Source organism: Oncorhynchus tshawytscha, linkage group LG16 (assembly GCF_018296145.1).
Source record: "Oncorhynchus tshawytscha isolate Ot180627B linkage group LG16, Otsh_v2.0, whole genome shotgun sequence".
In the NCBI taxonomy this organism is placed as follows: domain Eukaryota; kingdom Metazoa; phylum Chordata; class Actinopteri; order Salmoniformes; family Salmonidae; genus Oncorhynchus; species Oncorhynchus tshawytscha.
The window spans coordinates 9,944,009-9,963,023 of NC_056444.1; the positions used below are offsets into that span (position 1 = coordinate 9,944,009).

The 19,015-nt window shown below is 44.5% G+C and overlaps 3 protein-coding genes across 3 annotated transcripts in view; 2 read left to right on the forward strand and 1 right to left on the reverse strand.

Moving 5' to 3' along the window:
- Window positions 1-11,275, forward strand: part of LOC121838762 (importin-4-like) — a gene marked incomplete at its 3' end in the record, with an annotated part of 71,871 nt that extends 60,596 nt beyond the window's left edge. The window contains exons 23-45 of the mRNA XM_042298631.1: window positions 1,968-2,054; window positions 2,188-2,267; window positions 2,409-2,450; window positions 2,652-2,781; window positions 2,978-3,157; window positions 3,264-3,329; window positions 3,644-3,745; window positions 3,860-3,943; window positions 4,225-4,380; window positions 4,503-4,556; window positions 4,773-4,882; window positions 5,075-5,313; window positions 5,565-5,678; window positions 5,913-6,026; window positions 6,281-6,404; window positions 6,566-6,677; window positions 6,930-7,048; window positions 7,246-7,323; window positions 8,511-8,568; window positions 8,702-8,807; window positions 10,389-10,581; window positions 11,053-11,103; window positions 11,191-11,275. Coding sequence (XP_042154565.1) covers window positions 1,968-2,054; window positions 2,188-2,267; window positions 2,409-2,450; window positions 2,652-2,781; window positions 2,978-3,157; window positions 3,264-3,329; window positions 3,644-3,745; window positions 3,860-3,943; window positions 4,225-4,380; window positions 4,503-4,556; window positions 4,773-4,882; window positions 5,075-5,313; window positions 5,565-5,678; window positions 5,913-6,026; window positions 6,281-6,404; window positions 6,566-6,677; window positions 6,930-7,048; window positions 7,246-7,323; window positions 8,511-8,568; window positions 8,702-8,807; window positions 10,389-10,581; window positions 11,053-11,103; window positions 11,191-11,275 — 2,484 coding nt within the window. The remainder of the gene's footprint in view (window positions 1-1,967; window positions 2,055-2,187; window positions 2,268-2,408; window positions 2,451-2,651; window positions 2,782-2,977; window positions 3,158-3,263; window positions 3,330-3,643; window positions 3,746-3,859; window positions 3,944-4,224; window positions 4,381-4,502; window positions 4,557-4,772; window positions 4,883-5,074; window positions 5,314-5,564; window positions 5,679-5,912; window positions 6,027-6,280; window positions 6,405-6,565; window positions 6,678-6,929; window positions 7,049-7,245; window positions 7,324-8,510; window positions 8,569-8,701; window positions 8,808-10,388; window positions 10,582-11,052; window positions 11,104-11,190) is intronic.
- Window positions 11,083-13,314, forward strand: LOC112215291 (importin-4-like). Its single transcript, XM_042298759.1, has 6 exons — window positions 11,083-11,315; window positions 11,568-11,794; window positions 11,971-12,103; window positions 12,406-12,510; window positions 12,613-12,682; window positions 12,784-13,314. Exons 1-6 carry the CDS (start codon window positions 11,304-11,306, stop codon window positions 12,912-12,914), a joined length of 678 nt encoding a protein of 225 aa, XP_042154693.1. The 5' UTR covers window positions 11,083-11,303; the 3' UTR covers window positions 12,915-13,314.
- Window positions 13,315-16,079: 2,765 nt separating this feature from the next.
- si:ch211-196f5.2 (uncharacterized protein LOC556372 homolog) lies at window positions 16,080-18,522 on the reverse strand. Its single transcript, XM_042298632.1, has 3 exons — window positions 18,056-18,522; window positions 17,212-17,444; window positions 16,080-16,162 (listed from the first exon to the last, which is right to left on the reverse strand). The coding sequence occupies exons 1-3, from the start codon at window positions 18,268-18,270 to the stop codon at window positions 16,080-16,082; spliced, it is 531 nt and encodes a 176-aa protein (XP_042154566.1). The 5' UTR covers window positions 18,271-18,522.
- Window positions 18,523-19,015: the final 493 nt, after the last annotated feature.

Below are 19,015 nucleotides of genomic sequence, written 5' to 3' on the forward strand. Positions count from 1 at the left end.
CACTCATGCAAGAATATTCTACGGTAGTTTGTTCACAAACAATATTGATCATTTTCGCCCCAAAACAGGCGCTCTACACTTGTAAAGCTGATGTTGATGTGTATTTCAATGTGGTATGGAACACCGTTTGGGTCTTTGCGTGTCAAAAAAGGTACACGTCAAATAACACTATTTGACACGTTAAATAATCTCATAATTTGACAAATAACAGTTTAATTGTAGAATGTTGTGTTGGACTGCAACTTCTGGGGTAGCTAGCTAGCTTTAGCTTGGTACCTAGCTAACACCAATACAACCAGCCTGAAAACAATGACCAGTAGAAACTGCAGTTATTTTCATTATTCTTAGCAATGATTTAGGAATCCTTGTAAGTATTAGCAAGGTAGTCGCTTGTTGTTCGCCTATTGACATTAAACTTCAGTTCATGAAAATAAATAGCTAGCCAGCTACTAGCTGTCCCACAATAAGAGCTACAGCAGTAATGTTCTCTGGGTGTCACTGAGTAGACTGAAACCCCATGTCATTGATATACAATCCATAGGTAAGGCTGTGCAGTGAAATAAGTATGGCCCCAATGCAATTCTAACGTTTAATAAATCCAGTGTGATTTCAAATGATTTTTTGTCAAATAGTTTTTTGTTGATTTTATATAATACTCCAACCTCGTTTAGCATGAGCTATTCAATTATGGCATAATTCTACTATTTGTATTTTATTTGCATCACTGTCAATGACATCATTTTATTTTGGAGGCTAACTGCAAAAGTCCACTATTGTGGTTAATCCTTATTGTGGCTAGCTTCACATAGGGTCTGACCATTAATCAAATAAGAACTGTCTTGTAAATTAGGGTTATTTTAGATGACCCCTAGCAACTGAAACAGATTGTTGTTTTTGCTATGCTTTTGGGGATGAACATTGTTTGCATCCATGAGCTAGCTAGCTCTTTTTATGACCAGCACTGTAGGTGCTCGATTCAAGTTTAGCATACGTATCGATGAATCGTTGTGACATATTAAATACGAGTGATAGTGTAATCAATGTGTAATAACTAGTAAACATTTTTTTAAATGTATGAATTCGTTAAATGATGTGACGTGCAGTCATATTCAGGTCCTGGGTGGTCAACAAGCTTATTTGACACGTCACATAGTGTTATTTGGGACGTCAAATAGGGTTGATTTGACACATCAAATAGTGTTATTTGACTTGTATCTTTTTTTTTCCAAAACGGCGTTCCAGAATGTGGCCCTTTTAACGAGGCTGTTCACGTGGAACCCTCCCTGGGTTGGTTCTGTGCCGCGTGGCATTGTGATAGAACGAACCAGACTGGGATTCGAAACCCAACCGTCGCCTATATTGAGGTTCCTATAAATCGGCGGAGGAGAAGATTGTCCATAGATATGTTTTGATACGCTAATAGCTAGCAGAGTTGCTAACTAGCTACAGATAATTTGTTGACATATTAGTCGAGTTAGCAAACTGGCTATACTTTGACCATTCAGACCGTTCTCCCAGTTTATGCCTGTCAAAGGGTCATGTTTTAGCGTGACAGTTTGCGCATCATTTTGAATAATAACATCTCAGAAACACTGAGATTTTGGAAGAGCCAAGATGTCTGGGGAACTAGAGCAGATTCTCTTACAGCTCACGCAGCCTGAAAATGCGATTATTCAGCAGGTAAAGACTCCTGATTTAGCCTGTGAAATTGGGATTGACACTTACCCTGGCATGCTTTGATAACAAGCACCAACGGGCTATCAAACTGTTAACGTTTAGTTATCAAAATGGACAACTATTAGCAAGCCAAATTATGTCACGAACGAGTGTGGCTAAAACACAGTTATTTTCCTACATGGTCTGTCTCACTTTATAAACTTGACAGTTCACGAATGTTTTAGCTGCCTGGCTAGTTTACTTTATTTCAGTCAGTATTCGCCATATCCAACATTTTTTTCCTCCTACAGGCCACCGCCCAGCTGAAGCTGGCTTTTAAAGACCCAGCCATCATCCCAGCGTTGTGTGCTGTCATGACTGGGTCCCAGAACTCGCAGGTATGTAGGTGACACATGAGTTACACTAACAGATACCAGATGTGTTGAACCCAGGGCCTTGCATGAGTTATCTTTGTGCGGCTTATCGCTGACTCTCACCAGTGAATTAATTGTTGCTCCCCCCTCTCATCAGATCCGCCAGTCAGCTGCAGTAATGTTGCGGATGAGAGTGAAGAAGCATTGGAAGAAGATTAGCCCTGATCACAGAGAGAGGTTGGCTGTCCTTTGCTGTCCAATCCCCCCCCCAATCAGTCATTTTCAAGTCCTCTGTATTTGGACTGTTGAATGAATTCCCACTGAGCATTATTTTTTAAACATTTCTATTGTATTTGAGATGTTTTTTTTGCTTCATAGTTTGAAAGCAGTGGTCCTGCAAGCCTTCCAGCAGGAGACAGAGTAAGCATATTTTATCCTTTACATAAAAACACACAGTCACACATTTTATATTGAGGTGGAAAACGCGATTTATTAGAATATCAGTGGATTATCAAACAGATAGCTATAACCTATATCGGACCATAACCACTAACTCATCCATACACACTGATGAAACTTGTTACATCTGAACTTGACAATAACCCCTGTCTCTGTTTCCAGACACACAGTACGCCACTCCCTCTCGCAGCTCAGCGCAGTGATGGTCAAACACGAGACGCCAGACCGCTGGCCTGCTCTATTCACACTCCTCAACCAGTCCACCAAGAGCAACAACCCAATGGACAGACAGGTATCAGCTTCTTTAGATAGAACTAAAAACTGCAACATCTTTGTTGTAATTCACGGGATATAAAAGGATGGCTTCAGTTGGCTTGTCCTGACAACGTGAACATCGAGAGGTTGGGCTTTACGTGGATTTGACCGGCGCTCTTGATGGTTGCTCACTGATTGGTCAGAATATGCATTGATCAAAATATCTCCCTCAGGTGGGTCTACTCTTGCTCAGCAAAGTGGTGGAGTCCAATCCGGAGCCCTTCAAGCCCCACTATCGCCAACTGCTGCAGCTGTTTGGCACCGTGCTGCGAGACCTGGACAACCCCACAGCCATGTACTACAGCATCCTCACCCTCACCGCTATGACTGCCTACACTGGCACAGAAGAGATGGTGAGGCCACAATCTTATCTATTTGATGTCCTTTTGGAGTGAACAGAGGTTTTAGTCTACCAGTTTCCTTCGTTGCTGTGTTGAAATGAAATGTCTTGTCTTTCAGAACCTAATGCGCTCCCTCATCCCAACACTGATCATTGCTCTCAGACACCTCATCAAGGCAGACCAGGTAGGGAATAGTTCAATATGTCAGCCCCCACTAGCACCACTGGTGACTGCACCAGTCTTCAGGGATGACTGTTGAAAAACACTATTGTCCCTTGATTGGAGTTATTCTATGTGTTGATCAGGCCAGTGAGGCCATGGAGGTGTTATTAGACTGTGTCTATGTGTTGACCAGGATCAGGCCAGTGAGGCCATGGAGGTGTTATTAGACTGTGTCTATGTGAGGCCATGGAGGTATGGTTGACTCAGGCCAGTGAGGCAGGATCAGGCCAGTGAGGCCATGGAGGTGTTATTAGACTGTGTCTATGTGTTGACCAGGATCAGGCCAGTGAGGCCATGGAGGTGTTCGATGAGCTGATGGAGAGTGAGGTGTCCATCATGGTCCCACACATCACTGAAATTGTCCACTTCTGCTTGGAGGTGAGAACAAGGAGCTTATAAAAATATTTCTAATGACTTTTTGCTTTACATACCATTGTAGGAAAAGTGATGGTTTGTCTTATTGACAATGACATGTGTGTATGTGTGTCTCAGGTCAGTGCAGACACTACACTGACTGACTCCCTGCGTGTGAAGGCTCTGTCCTGCATTGCTTTTCTCATTCGTCTCAAGAGCAAGGTAAAGTCACCAGTTATAAAATGGATGCCCTGGCCTAGATTCACCCTCCAGTGAGCCCTCTTGTCCTTAAACTGAGGTATATGTCAAAAGTCTCTCTCAAGTGGCGTCATCCCTTGTCTCCTTTCCCCATCTCACTAAATAAATGGACAGGTGAATGCAAATTCCATAGCCTGTGTTTTCAGAGAAGGAGAGGAAGCCACTAAACCATAGAGATGAGCCTTTCTCCTTTTGTGTAGCTTGTCAAGTGATGTATGTTGGGTTGTTCTCTCTCTCCCCTTCAGACAGTGTTAAAGCAGAAGCTGCTCAATCCCATCCTGCAGACGGTGTTCCCTGTGCTTAGTGCAGCGCCACCACCTGGGGAGGAGGACCCTGAGGACGAGGAGAACAGCAATGAGGACGACACTGACAACGAGAGTCCCAAACACTTTGCTGCTCAGGTAAACTTCCCTTCTCTGTTGTTGGACTGTATATATCATGCACAGAAAATATATCATGCACAGAAAACAGGTGATGTTTTTCCGGAGAGCGGGTTTGAAATAGAATGTATTTTTGTTTGCAGGTTATTGACACCATGGCTCTTCACATGCCCCCTGAGAAACTATTCCACCAACTGGTTAGTGAACACACTCACTTGCTTCATACATCATTTGCCTGCCAATCAGTCATTTCAATTCATATTATTATCATCTCTGTGACATAGCGGTAGGATTGTAGCAGCAGTATTTTTAAACTAATTTGCGGTCTTGTACTGAGGTACACCAATTTCCATGCATAGAAGTACATATGGTTTTCGTAAGTATGTATGTCTGACCCATGGTGTGTCCATCAGATGCCGCTGACTCAAGCATGTCTGGCCAGTGATAACCCCTATGAGAGGAAAGCTGGCCTGATGTGTCTGGCAGTGCTGGCCGAGGGCTGTGCCGACCACATAAGGACCAAGTGAGTCCCCTGTGCAATGCTGTTTCTGATGTCTATTCAGTGGCTCCATGTCCAAAAAAAAAAAGTTTTTTTAAAGGTTTACATTTGGCAATGTGTGTAATGTAGATATAAACCACAGTCATGGTTTTTATTTTTCCTCTTATTCAAATGGAGAGATTGTATTTTTCCTGCTAATCCCACTCTGTCTGTCAGGATGCTGTCGTCCATGTTGCAGACGGTGTGCCAGAGTCTGTCAGACAGTAACCAAGTGGTCCGCAGCGCCGGCCTCTTTGCCCTGGGACAGTTTTCTGAGCACCTGCAGCCTGAGGTCAGTAAGTACTGTGCTGAGCTGATGCCACTGTTGCTGGGCTACATGTCTGCTCTGAACCAGGCCAAGATCGGACACGTCACCAAGGCCTTCTACGCCCTGGAGAACTTCCTGGAAAACCTGGGTGAGGATCCTCCCATTCACCTTATCCTGATCCATAACCATCTCTCTTGCTATTATTTGATTCTGTTCTGTTCTATACTCAGATAATAAAATGCTAAACTGTAGCTAGGTGAACAAATATTCAGTCGATGACTCTTGTTTTTTAGTCTCGTCCCCAGACTACTTTCAATGTACAAATAAGATGAGGTTGAATTTGTCATCATCTCTGTTCTGTGCTGATATTTTCACTAACAGTGTTCCATCCCCTATCAGGTTCAGAGATTGAGCCCTACCTGCCCACCCTGATGGAGACCATGTTGTCTGCCCTCAGCAACGCAGAGAACCTGAAGCTCAAAGAGCTGGCTGTCAGTGCTATAGGAGCTATAGGTAACACCCAGCAAAAGGCCTTTCAATAGAGCATGTTACATCTCAATAATGTAGCGCTTGTGTCTTCCTTCATCCACACTGGTCTGACAGCTAAAAGGTAGTCCCAGTTGTTTTAAAAACTGTTTTCAGATCAGTGCAGATGGAGAGGACAGAAGTAGAGGAAGCCACTTGAGACTGTTGAGATGCAAGTGGTGCGTACGTCACTAAATGTATTAACTCCTCTCTTCCTTTCAGCCAATGCAGCCAAAGAGAAGCTAGTTCCTTACTTCCTGCCTGTCATTGAGAGTCTGAAGGGCTTCCTCACTGACACCAGGGATGAGATGAGGTCTCTGCAGACACAGGCTCTGGGTAGGTTAACTATCTCTAAGGCTTAGTCAGTTTGATGTGGTCGTTCAGCAGACACTTTTAGTCAATATGACTGACAGCTTAGACTTGACAGTATACTATATGTGGCCCCGGTAGGTTTCTAACTTTAAACTCTTATATTTCATAGCACTATGCTCCAACTAACTGAGCTATCGGAACCCGTCTTGTGTAAACAAGATGAATGAACTATGAGTCACCTGTGAATGGGGATTGATGGGTATACATTGTCCTTTCAGATACTCTGTCAGTGCTGGCCCGCACCATAGGTAAGGAGGTGTTCAGCCCCCTGGCTGCAGAGTGTGTTCAGCTGGGACTCAATCTCACCAACGCTATCGATGACCCAGACCTGCGCCGCTGCACGTATGTAGTTACCGGGTGTTTGTGTGCCAGATACTGCTACTCTCTAGTAGAAGTCCTGCCAACCTTTTTTGGGGTGGGCTTTCAGAGTGCATGGCTGTTTTCTGACTTGTAGATTAGTTTGTATATCGCCCAACTCTCTGCCTTTCTCTCGGTGTGTGCAGGTACAGCCTGTTTTCAGCTGTGTCCACAGTGAGTCCAGACTGTCTGAACCCACACCTCACTGCCATCACCACCATCATGCTTCTGTCTCTCAAGTCCACAGAGGGAGTCACGGTCAGTCAATGGGCTTTATGGCTCCAAACCCTTCCTATTCTCACCACTCAGGACGTGGCGGTGTATTCCATTTCAACTCAGCCAATTCAGGACGTGACATGAAATGCATGAATGAAAAGTCCACATAGATACGTAATGACATTTTCAATGGACCGAATTGAAATGGAGTTGATCCTGGTATCATGATATGCACATCCATAATGTCTGAAAGAATTGATCCTCTGATGAACTCTTTCTTTTCTCCATGATCAGGCTCACCTTGAGGAGGACAAGACATTTGTCCTGCTGGATGACGATGATGACGACGAGGCTCAGGGAGACACCATTTTGGACGAGGAGGGGACTGACAACGTGGACCCAGACATCGCCGGGTATGTCTGAGATGTTGATGATGATCTTGTGATGTTTGATGTTCATACACAATGCAAAGGCTCCCTAAAGCAGCCTTTCAAGGCAGCTCTCATAAAAGGTGTCAATGGTAACCATGTTGTTTTCCCCGGCACTGAGCTAGGCAGAGGGACCTCTCCATCCCCCATCCTAACCTCTGTGCTCTCACTTCATTCCCCAGGTTCAGTGTAGAAAACGCCTACATTGATGAGAAGGAGGACACCTGTGACGCCCTGGGAGAGATTGCCTTCAACACCGGGTAAAGACTCGAGATCATAGACATCTTTGGTGGTGGTTGTCACAGACCATTAAGGCTCTATATTCATTCAGGACTGCATGGTATCAGCAGCCAGCCACTACTCTGGTTCCACTGTTCATTAGTCAGTGCATGAGCAATTCGACATCTGGCATTGTTGGTCTCCATTCCTCTCTGTGCCGGAAGACCTGGTATACAATCGTTTTACTTCCCAGCAACTGAAATGTTCTGTTGAATAAAATTTAAAAAAGGTTATATATTCATTCCTATGCTGTATATACACTATATATACAAAAGTATGTGGACACCCCTTCAACTTAGTGGATTTGGCTATTTCAGCCACAAACAGGTGTAATCTAGTACACAGCCATGAAATCTCAATAGGAAACCATTAGCAGTAGAATGGCCTTACTGAAAAACTCAGTGACTTTCAACATGACACCATCATAGGATGCCACTTTTCCAACAAGTCAGTCTGCTAGAGCTTTCATGTTAACTGTAAGTGCTGTTATTGTGAAGTGAAAATGTCTAGGAGCAACAACGGCTCAGCTGTGAAGTGGTAGGCCACACAAGCTCACAGAACGGGACCGCCGAGTGCTGAAGCACGCACCGTGTAAAAATCATCTGTCAGTTGCAACATTCACTACCGAGTTCCAAACTGCATCTAGAAGCAACATCAGCACAAAAACTGTTCGTCGGGAGCTTCATGAAATTGGTTCTGGCAGTCCGACGGACAAATCTGGGTTTGGCGGATGCCAGGAGAATGCTACCTGACCCAATGCATAGTGCCAACTGTAAAGTTTGGTGGATGAGGAATAATGGTCTGGGACTGTTCATGGTTCAGGCCCCTTAGTTCCAGTGAAGGGAAATCTTAATGCTACAGCATACAATGACATTCTAGACAATTCTGTGCTTCCAACTTTGTGGCAACAGTTTGGGAAAGGCCCTTTTCTGTTTCAGCATGACAATGCCCCCGTGCACAAAGCGAGGTCCATACAGAAATGGTTTGTCAAGATTGGTGTGGAAGAACTTGGCTGGCCTGCACCTGACCTGTTCGATGAGTGGGTGTCCACATACTTTTGGTCATGTAGTGTATTTCCCCTCATATACAATGTTAGCACTTTGAGCACTGGGACAGCGTCAAGTCCATTAGTTACTGATGTCCTTTTCTTTCCTGTTCACCCCTTCAGTGCTGCCTTCCAGCCCTTCCTGGAGTCCAGCTTTCAGCAGGTCTATGAGCTGCGTGATGTAAGCACTGTAGCACTGCTCATCCACCCCCTCCTTCTGTGTAATGAGCCATGAAGGGCATTCAGTCAGTGTGTGTGTGTGTGGGTTAGCATTTGTTTCTCTGACCATGCATTCTGTGTCCCCCTCCCCTCAGTTTCCCCACGAGGATGTGCGCAGGGCTGCCTTCGTGGCCATGGGCCAGTTCTGCCGAGCGCAGCACAAAGTGTGGCAGGAGAATCCCACTGAGGCCGACTACCAGGGTATCTCTCTCTTGCTCACACTCTCTCTCAGCACACATCACATACAGTACCAGTCAAACATTTGGACACACCTACTCATTCAGGGGTTTTTCTTTATTTTTTAATATTTTCTACATTGTAGAATTATAGTGAAAACATCAAAACTATGAAATAACACACATGGAATCATGTAGTAACCAAAAAAGTGTTAAACAAATCAAAATATATTTTAGATTCTTCTAAGTAGCCACCCTTGATGACAGCTTTGCACACTCTTGGCATTCTCTCTACCAGCTTCATGCATTTCAGCTGTGCCTTGTTAAAAGTTCATTTGTGGCATTTCTTTCCTTCTAAGACACGAAGGTCAGTCAATTCGGAAAATTTCAAGGACTTTCAAAGTTTCTTCAAGTGCAGTCGTAAAAACCATCAAGCGCTATGATGAAACTGGTTCTCATGATGACCGCCACAGGAAAGGAAGACCCAGAGTTAACTCTGCTGCAGAGGATATGTTCGTTAGTTACCAGCCTCAGAAATTGCAGCCCAAATAAATGCTTCACAGAGTTCAAGTAACACATCTCAACATCAACTGTTCAGAGGAGACTGTGTGAATCAGGCCTTCATGGTCGAATTGCTGCAAAGAAACCACCACTAAAAGACAACGGATGGAAATCTGTCCTTTGGTCTGATTCCAAATTTGAGGTTTTTGGTTCCAACCACGTTGTCTTTGTGAGACACAGCGTAGGTGAACGGATGATCTCTGCATGTGTAGTTCCCACCGTGAAGCATGGAGGTGTGATGGTGCGGGGTGCTTTGCTGGTGACAGGGCCAGTGATTTATTAAGAATTTCGAGGCACACTTAAGCAGCATGGTTATCACAGCATTCTGCAGCGATACTCCATCCCATATGGTTTGCGCTGAGTGGGACTATTATTTGTTTTTCAACAGGACAATGGCCAACACACCTCCAGGCTGTGTAAGGGCTATTTGACCAAGAAAGAGAGTGATGGAGTGCTGCACCAGATGACCTGGCCTCTACAATCACCTAATCTCAACCCAATTGAGATGGTTTGGGATGAGTTGGACCGAGTGAAGGGAAAGCACTCGGCATATGTGGGAACTCCTTCAAGACTGTTGGAAAAGCATTCCAGGTTAAGCTGGTTGAGAGAATGCCAAGAGAGTGCAAAGCTGTCATCAAGGCGAATATAACTCTTTTTTTCTTTTTCTTTTACTACATGATTCCATATGTGTTATTTCATAGTTTTGATGTCTTTGCTATTATTGTACAATGTAGAAAATAGTAAAAATGATGAAAAACCCTTGAATGAGTAGGTGTCCAAACTTTTGACTGATCCTGTGTGTTTATGTATACCTCTCTTGCTCTTTCTCTTCTTTATATATCTCTATTCCTCTCTCTTTATACCTCTCTGCTAAACACGTGTATGTGACCAATAAAATTCAATTTTTTTATACCTCTCTCGCTCTACCTCTCTATTTATACCTCTCTCTCTATTCCTCTCTATACCTTTCTTTCTCGTTATACCTCTCTCTCTTTCTACCTCTCTGAAACAAAAAATGGAGTTATGCTTCTCTTCCTCCGTCCAGCCCTGCAGAAGCTGCTGGGGGTGGTGCTGCCAAGCTTCCTGGAGGCGGTCCATAGTGAGCGTGAGCGCCAAGTGGTGATGGGCGTGCTGGAGGCCATGAACGCTGTGCTGAAGGCCTGCCAGGGGAGGCACTGCAGAGCCCCGGGCGCCTGCAGGAGATCAGCCAGGCCATCCGAGACGTGCTCAAGAAGAGGGTGAGCCCAGACCAACCAAGCTGGGCCTGAGCTGGGTTTCCCAGATTAATTCATTTAGGATATCTGAAATCAGGATATGTGTTTGTATTTATTATGGATCCCCATTAGTTCCTGCCAAGGCAGCAGCTACTCTTCCTGGGGTTTATTAAGGATCCCCATTAGTTCCTGCCAAGGCTGCAGCTACTCTTCCTGCTGTCCAGCTAAATGAAGTCAGTTATATGCAATTAAAATAACATTAGATTTCACAACACATTGTGTTCCCTCAGGCCACTACTCTCCTACCACATATCTACAACACAGAATCCATGTTGTGTGTGTGTGTGTGTCTCTTCACAGTCCCCACTGTTCCATAAGGTGTATATTTATCTGTTTTTGTTCCAGTGGACTCTAGTGCGTTAGCCTAAAAATGTCTACAGTAAAATAGGAAAACATTCTGATAAGCCATTGACCCCGTCCCCCGTCCCTCTACAGACTGTGTGTCAGGACGGAGGAGGAGACGAGGCAGATGATGAAGAGCAGCAGGTGAGACTTCCTCTCTTTCTTTTACCACTCCTGTCCATCACCGGCAGGACTGGCTGTACTTTCAGGTGTATGATGTGAACGTTCTAGGCGGAGTATGATGCCATGCTGCAGGAGTTTGCCGGCGAGGGATCCCCCTGCTAGCCTCTGCCGTCCCAGCGGAGACCTTCCAGCCCTATCTCAACGAGCTGCTGCCGCTCATCATGAACAAGGCTGTGAGTAACACAACCATCACCACACCTTTTCTCCCTTAACACAAGTCATTTACTCTAGTTGACAAGCCATCAATATAGAGATAAATAGACCTAATTCCTAGTTCATTTTTGGTTGAAATTTTACAATTTCCTCAATTAAAGTTTATTTTGAGTTTGCAAAAAAGTCACCATAAGCACAGAAAGGATAAACCTTTTATTTAGAGATGTAGTTAAATGTATTGAATGAGTGGATTTATTCCTCTTCCTCTGTAGAAGTTGTCGTACACAGTGGCCGACCGTTCATTCTCCGTGGGCACGCTCGGAGAGATCCTGCAATCCCTCGTCAACGTATCTGGGGGCAGGGCCTGTGCCGGCAAACTGTCCAATCAGCTGCTGCCTGTCCTAGTGGCTGGGGTGAGAGACAGCGACAGTGAGGTTCGCAACAACAGCGTGTTCGCACTGGGAGCACTGGCCCAGGCTGCTGGACCCCTCGTCGCACGGTATCCCTCAATAATAATGAAGTGTATGTGTGCGTGTTCAGGATTGATCACTGATATGGTTCTGATGAGAAGCTAGACACATTGACCAGCCCTGACCATATCAGTAGATTCTATGACTATGTTACTGACCTGTCCCAGAAGACCAGGGTCTTTTCCTCAACTCCTGTCCCTCCCAGAGACTACCCCATGATGCTGTCCCTCTTCTCCAACCTGCTGTCTAAAGAACAAGATAGGAGGGTGATTGACAACCTGTGTGCTGCCCTCTGCAGGATGATCATGAGCAACATGGAGGGTGTCCCTCTGGAACAGGTACTGTCTATGCACATTCATTCATGGGATGTAATACCGGGCCACTGCCTACCTTGAGGTTTGTGCATGACTCAAAGATTTGTGTAGAAGTTTGAGGGGCTCTGATGTTAGGATTTGGACCCTCTTGAGAATATCTGCGACCTGTGTCTGTATTCTTGTCTCCAGTTCTTTAATGTCCCAAATGCTGTACATTAGATTTACAATGTAAGAGTTTTCCACATGCTTTTTGACATACAGACACATGAGTTGATGAACTGATTGTTACTCAGTGATGCTCACTTAGCTAACTCTGCCTGTCATAGGTGTTCCCTGCCCTCCTGGCTCACCTCCCTCTGAAGGAGGACATGGAGGAGAATAAGACTGTGTACAGCTGCTTGGCCATGCTCTACTCTCAGAACCCTGCACTGGTACGCTGATCTTCAGTGGTGTTCTTCCATCATGTTGACTAATCTGATTGTGCTGTTACATACCCATCTGTTTGTATATTAGTATTTATGTTGTCTCCTCAGGTCCTGAGTCAAATTAAGCCAATAGTATCTGCTTCCAGCCACGTCCTGGGAACCAAGGATCTTGACACAGGCGAGAGCTTTAAATCCTGACAGGTTTCCTCACCTTGTTGTGTAGAAATGTTGTCTTAACGTTCTAACAATATAATAACAACATAGGTCTTTGTGTTCCAGAAACCCAGAACACCCTGGTCATGCTGCTCCGAGACGTCGCTCAGCGTCACTCCAAGGAATTCGAGGTCGCCATGAAGTCACTTCCCGCTGAGCAGAAGATGAAGCTGACAGGGGCCGTTAGCCAATCCTAGCACACCACGTCAACCAGCTATTCCATGCCAGTCAAAGCCAGCGAATTGTAGGATTTGTGTTACTACATATGACAAGTGGGACAGTAGTTGTAAACCTGCAAACTCCTGCACTTGAACCATTCTACTATTAGGATTCTATCATTATTCAGAGGTTCTGTTCCTAGTTCTCACTTTTTAATTTATATTGTCTGTGCTTTTTAGAAGTGATTTAATTTTTTGTGTGTTACTAGTATGTGTTTGATGTTTATTTTTAGTCTGATACTGGTTTAACCTTGTTGTAACTGAGAACCTCCATCTATTTTCTGCTGGCCCCCTTTTACCACACATTTGATCAACTGGCTTGACTAGTATTGAGTGTGAAGCAATGAACTGAACTCATGATAAATGCCTTTTTCTCAGACTTGTCAGTGTCACGCACTGTTCTCTGTCTTTCCCCTCACGTGTTGTCAAACCCCGTTTTCCCCCCCGGTACCATTGTTTCTCTCTCCACTGTCCCTCATTCAGAGAGCTCCCCATCATGCTTAGCAAGGTGGTTTTGTGAATCGGGCCAATCTGCTACAATGCACACGTGACCTCCAGTGTGGAGATTTCAGTTCTTCCTTTGTGCCCAAATGACAGGATTATAATGGCAATTTTTGTTATATTTTATTTACATCGGACACAATTGGCATCATATGCTTGCTGATAGATAAACACTCAACACACTTATCTAATAGCTTCTGCTGGGTTCAGCGATCAAATCTACTAACATGTCTTCCCATTTTTTATTTTTTATTATTCATTTATAATTCATTTCTTTCATTCTGTCAACAGCTTTCAGCCCACAATCAGTAACAACTAGTTACATCACCTACTCAAATCCATCTTATATGTGTATATACAGGGCCTTGCCCTGCTACTGTGCCTTGCAAAAGTATTCATCCCCCTTGGCGTTATTCCTATTTTGTTGCATTACAACCTGTAATTTAAGTAGATTTTTATTTAGATTTTGTGTAATGGACGTACACAGAATAGTCCAAATTGGTGAAGTGAAATTTTTAAAAATAACTTGTTTCCAAAAATTTGAAAAAAAATGTAAACTGAAAAGTGGTACGTGCACATGTATTCAACCCCTTTGCTATGAAGCCCCTAAATGAGATCTGGTGCAACCAAATACCTTCACAAGTCACATAATTAGTTAGATTGCACACAGGTGGAGTTTAAGTGTCACATGATCTCAGTATATATACACCTGTTCTGAAAGGCCCCAGAGTCTGCAACACCACTAAGCAAGCAGCACTATGAAGACGAAGGAGCTCTCCAAACAGGTCAGGGACAAAGTTGTGGAGAAGTACAGATCAGGGTTGGGTTATAAAAGAATATCTGAAACTTTGAACATCCTACGAAGAACCATTAAATCCATTATTAAAAACAACAACAAAAAAAAAAAGAGAGGGCCGACCACCAAAACTCACAGACCAGGCGAAGAGAGCATTAATCAGAGAGGCAACAAAGAGACCAAAGATAACCCTTTAAGGAGCTGCAAATCTCCACAGCGGAGGTTGGGGTATCTGTCCATAGGACCACTTTAAGCCGTACACTCCACAGAGCTGGGCTTTACGGAAGAGTGGCCAGAAAAATATAAGTAAACATGTTTGGTGTTCGCCAAAAGGCATGTGGGAGACTCCCCAAACATATGGAAGAAGGTACTCTGGTCAGATGAGACTAAAATTGAGCTTTTTGGCCATCAAGGATAACACCTCTCACCCCGAGAACCCTATGCTGTGGGGATGTGTTTCATCAGCAGGGACTGGGAAACTGGTCAGAAATGAAGGATTGATGGATGGTGCTAAATACAGGGAAATTCTTGAGGGAAACCTGTTTCAGTCTTCCAGAGATTTGAGACTGAGACGGAAGTTCACTTTCCAGGAGGACAATGTCCCTAAGCGTACTGCTAAAGCAACACTCGAGTGGTTTAAGGGGAAACATTTTAAATGTCTTGGAATGGCCTAGTCAAAGCCCAGACCTCAATCCAATTGAGAATCTGTGGTATGACTTAATGCTTAAAGAACCCATCCAACTTGAAGGAGCTGGAGCAGTTTTGCCTTGAAGAATGGGCAAAAATCCCAGTGGCTTGATGTGCCAAGCTTATAGAGACAAACCCCAAGAGACTTGCAGCTGTAATTGCTGCAAAAGGTGGGTCTACAAAGTATTAATTGGGGGAGGGGGGGGTCAATAATTATGCATGCTCAAGTCCTCTTTTTTTTGTCTTATTTCTTGTTTGTTTCACAATAAAAAAAAATGCACATTTTCAAAGTGGTAGGCATGTTTTTTAAATCATATGATACAACCCCCATTCCAGGTTGTAAGGCAACAAAATAAGGAAAAATGGCAAGGGGGGTGAATACTTTCGCAAGACACTGAATAACAAGCAATAGCTAGACAAACCAAGTCTATAGAGATGCCAAATATTACATAGCAAACAAAGTTCATGAAATAATATTACAACAAATACTTGGAAAGAAATATATATATAAGGCAGGATTTAGATCAGGGATGTGCAACTGGCGGACCACATGCGGGCCCCCCTTTTGAAGGCCCTCGGCTCAATTTCCTCAGTTGGGATCTCCACTTACTTTTGTGAGTTTAAATAGTAGAATAAGCAAGGTGCAATTTTGAAATGTAGTTGTGCGTCTACAGTTTCCCGTCATATATCAGACACTAATAGTCAATTAGCCCATATCAGCTAAAATGTTTAAGATTGGTAACTTAATCTAGCCGGCCAGCTATCTAAACTTGTAGTAATCATGATCGAATTACTGTCTGGGGGGCCCACATTTGATTTTAGTTAGTCTCACTCAGATATCATTAAAAACTGCAAACATTTCTCTCCACCCTATGAAAAAATCTGTAGAATTGCAGCAAACTTGCTTTAAGCAGCAACATTTTCAGGGGTTCAGATTTTGTGGCCCCCACCCCAATCAAAGTTATCCATCCCTGATTTAGATCTAGAACATGGTATAACAGCAAAGGCATAGAAAGCTTTACAGGTCGACTTTGCTTTTGTCTTTTCTTTTTTTTTTTGCTTAAATGTTTATACGATTCAAAGCCCTAGTGGCTGATCCATGTTTAATTGCACTGATCATTAAGTTATAGCTTTTTCTGGCGATGATCCTGAGAGTTCCCTCACACCTCTCGAATGTCCTGTTTGGGCTGTGACTCGATGTCCAAGGCCACGGTCATCTCTACTGGCTGGAAGCCGTTCTCCTCTGAAAAAGGCCCAAAAGACTTCAATGCAGGGATGCCAATACATCGAAACATTTCTATGAGCAGAATGAGTGTCAGCTTGAGGAATTTGCTTTGCCATCTCGGGAATCTGGTACTAGGGTTAAGTATATGAGGTCGTATCAAATAGGAAACCACAGTCAATGATGTAAAGTCTATGCTAAGTGGGGCAAGTACCACACATGCCCACTGACTGAACACCATTCTGAAGTTGTATAGACCAGAGGGGCAAAGTGAGATATCTGGGTGGATTATTAATGATGCAATGGCATGCAGCATGATCTCATCTTGGATTCCTGTCACTGCCGCCTGGTGCATGGCTAAATCCACAGCACCTTGAGAACTCGGTAGCTGAACATTTGTCAGGTCCGTGACCAGGGCAAGGGGATGGGTGGCATTGGCATTGATAAATTGAGACATTCATATTGAGAACACAGGAGGTGCCTTCAGTTTGCCAATAAAGTCTAGGCCTATGCTAGTGTAACCGATGTGAAATGGCTAGCTAGTTAGCGGTGGTGCGCGCCAATAGTGTTTCAATCAGTGACATCACTCACTCTGAGACCTTGAAGTAGTTGTTCCCCTTGCTCTGCAAGGCCCGTGGTTTTTGTGGCGCGATGGGTAACGATGCTTCGTGGGTGTCAGTTGTCTATGTGTGCAGAGGGTCCCTGGTTCGAGTCTGCGTAGGGGCGAGGAGACGGACTAAAGTTCAACTGTTACACTAGCCTAGTTGTCAGTCTGTTTATCTAACATTCCACTATGTCATGTGCTAAACACAGAGTACAAGGAGTGGAATGTAGCTAAAAAGACTGACAACCAGGCTAGGCCTATGTCTGGTGCCAAACCAAATCCTTACCTCAGTCCCTATTCCCTATTCCGTCAGTGTTTACTCATCGGAAGGAACTGGATTGGTGTAAAGCAATACGGCAAAAGCTCCATGAAGACTACATAGAGCTATCACAATTTTGCTCACACCAATCCAACTGTATAGCTGTTGACAAGATATAGTGTGGAGAGTGATGTGTGTGTCCCAGACCTGTCTGTGTGCGACTCTTCCAGGGCAGGATGTCCACTCCGGTCCGACAGAAGGAGCGGTCCGTGTGGGACTCAGTGCTGTAGAGTACCTCCTGGGTCTTCTTGTCTCCGGGGATCTGAGCCTTGACCCGTACCTCCAAGATGGTGATTTCCTTCTCCTTCAGTTTGCCTGACTTGCTCTTCACCTGCGTCCGCTTGGTGTCCACCCACACCACCCGCTCCTTCACTGCGGATCTGAGCACACAATTCACAATTCAGACCAGAACCTGACTTCACCCTGACCGATCAACATCGACACACATCTGATACAAACTATGGAAAACATCCATCATCATGTCAACATAATCCATGTACAGCATGTTGTGCATTATGTGGCAGCAAATGTCCTGCAACACTTGGGAGTACATACTGATCATCTGACTGGTCATGTAGACAACAACACACACTGAAACCTGTCACTGGTCATGTAGACAACAACACACTCAAACCTGCCACTGGTCATGTAGACAACAACACACACACACACACACACTCAAACCTGTCACTGGTCATGTAGACAACAACACACACTGAAACCTGCCACTGGTCATGTAGACAACAACACACACACACACACCTGACACTGACAACTGGTCACTGGTCATGTAGACAACAACACACACACTGAAACCTGCCACTGGTCATGTAGACAACAACACACTGAAACCTGTCACTGGTCATGTAGACAACAACACACACACACAAACCTGCCACTGGTCATGTAGACAACAACACACACACACACACCTGTCACTGGTCATGTAGACATCAACACACACACTGAAACCTGCCACTGGTGGACTCACTCTTCGATGCCCAGGTCTGCCAGGGTGGTGTCCAGGAACGGGAAAGGCTGGTCAGCACTGATGACCTCGATGGGCAAAGGGACACTCATGGGCACGTCCCATTCCAGCTCGGTGCGTACCATGTTCCCCAGGACAGGGGAATCTTTTGGGCTGTGTTGTTCTCCGTTGGTCTGTGTATCCTGGGCCTCCGAGGTGTGATTCGTCTCTTCTGCCATGTCAGTGTCTTTGGCCAGCCTGACTTAAAAAACACCACTATCTAAAATGGGACGGCTCCTTTCCCGTCTTTCTGTTATTGCGGTTTGTTTCTGATTGACTTCTCAGTATCTATCCAGTAGACAGTTGTCGTCTTCCGTTACTTCTACAGTTGCTTTGGTCTGAAGAATGGAAAGGCTTGTCTGTGATACTAAGTCCAAGTGAATGGTTCAGAATGAAAGCAGGTCCTTTTCCTTCCTCTCTGAGAAGAGTGGTCGAGCCTGAAGGTGGGTGTGGTGCTGTATGCAGGCTTGTTCTCTCCCTCCTGAGGATTTAAACGGTTGGGGTGAATGTGTGTAATGTGACGGTCAGGTGTGAGGTTTATTAGTCCGTCAGGGGCTGGCTGATGGACTGACATGTTGTTTTTATTGCCAGGGGATTATCCTCTGTCTTTTGTATTCGTGTGTGTGTGTGTGTGTGTGTGTGTGTGCGTGTGTGTGTGTGCATGCGCTATCAATTCAGGAATCATAGCACTGCCAATGTATCCATGGTTAGTGTTTAATGTCAAAAATACAAAGTCTGCACTGTTCAGAATGGTTTCTCAGGTGTGTGTGAACACCTGGTGATCCTATGTACACGTCAAATTGATGGGCAAACCTGTTCTGTAGGGTCAAAAGTGCACATTACCACACATTTCATTTTACAATTCACCTTTGGCAGATTTATGTTTATCAATAATTAGACATAGCTAATTTGTGATATATGCAG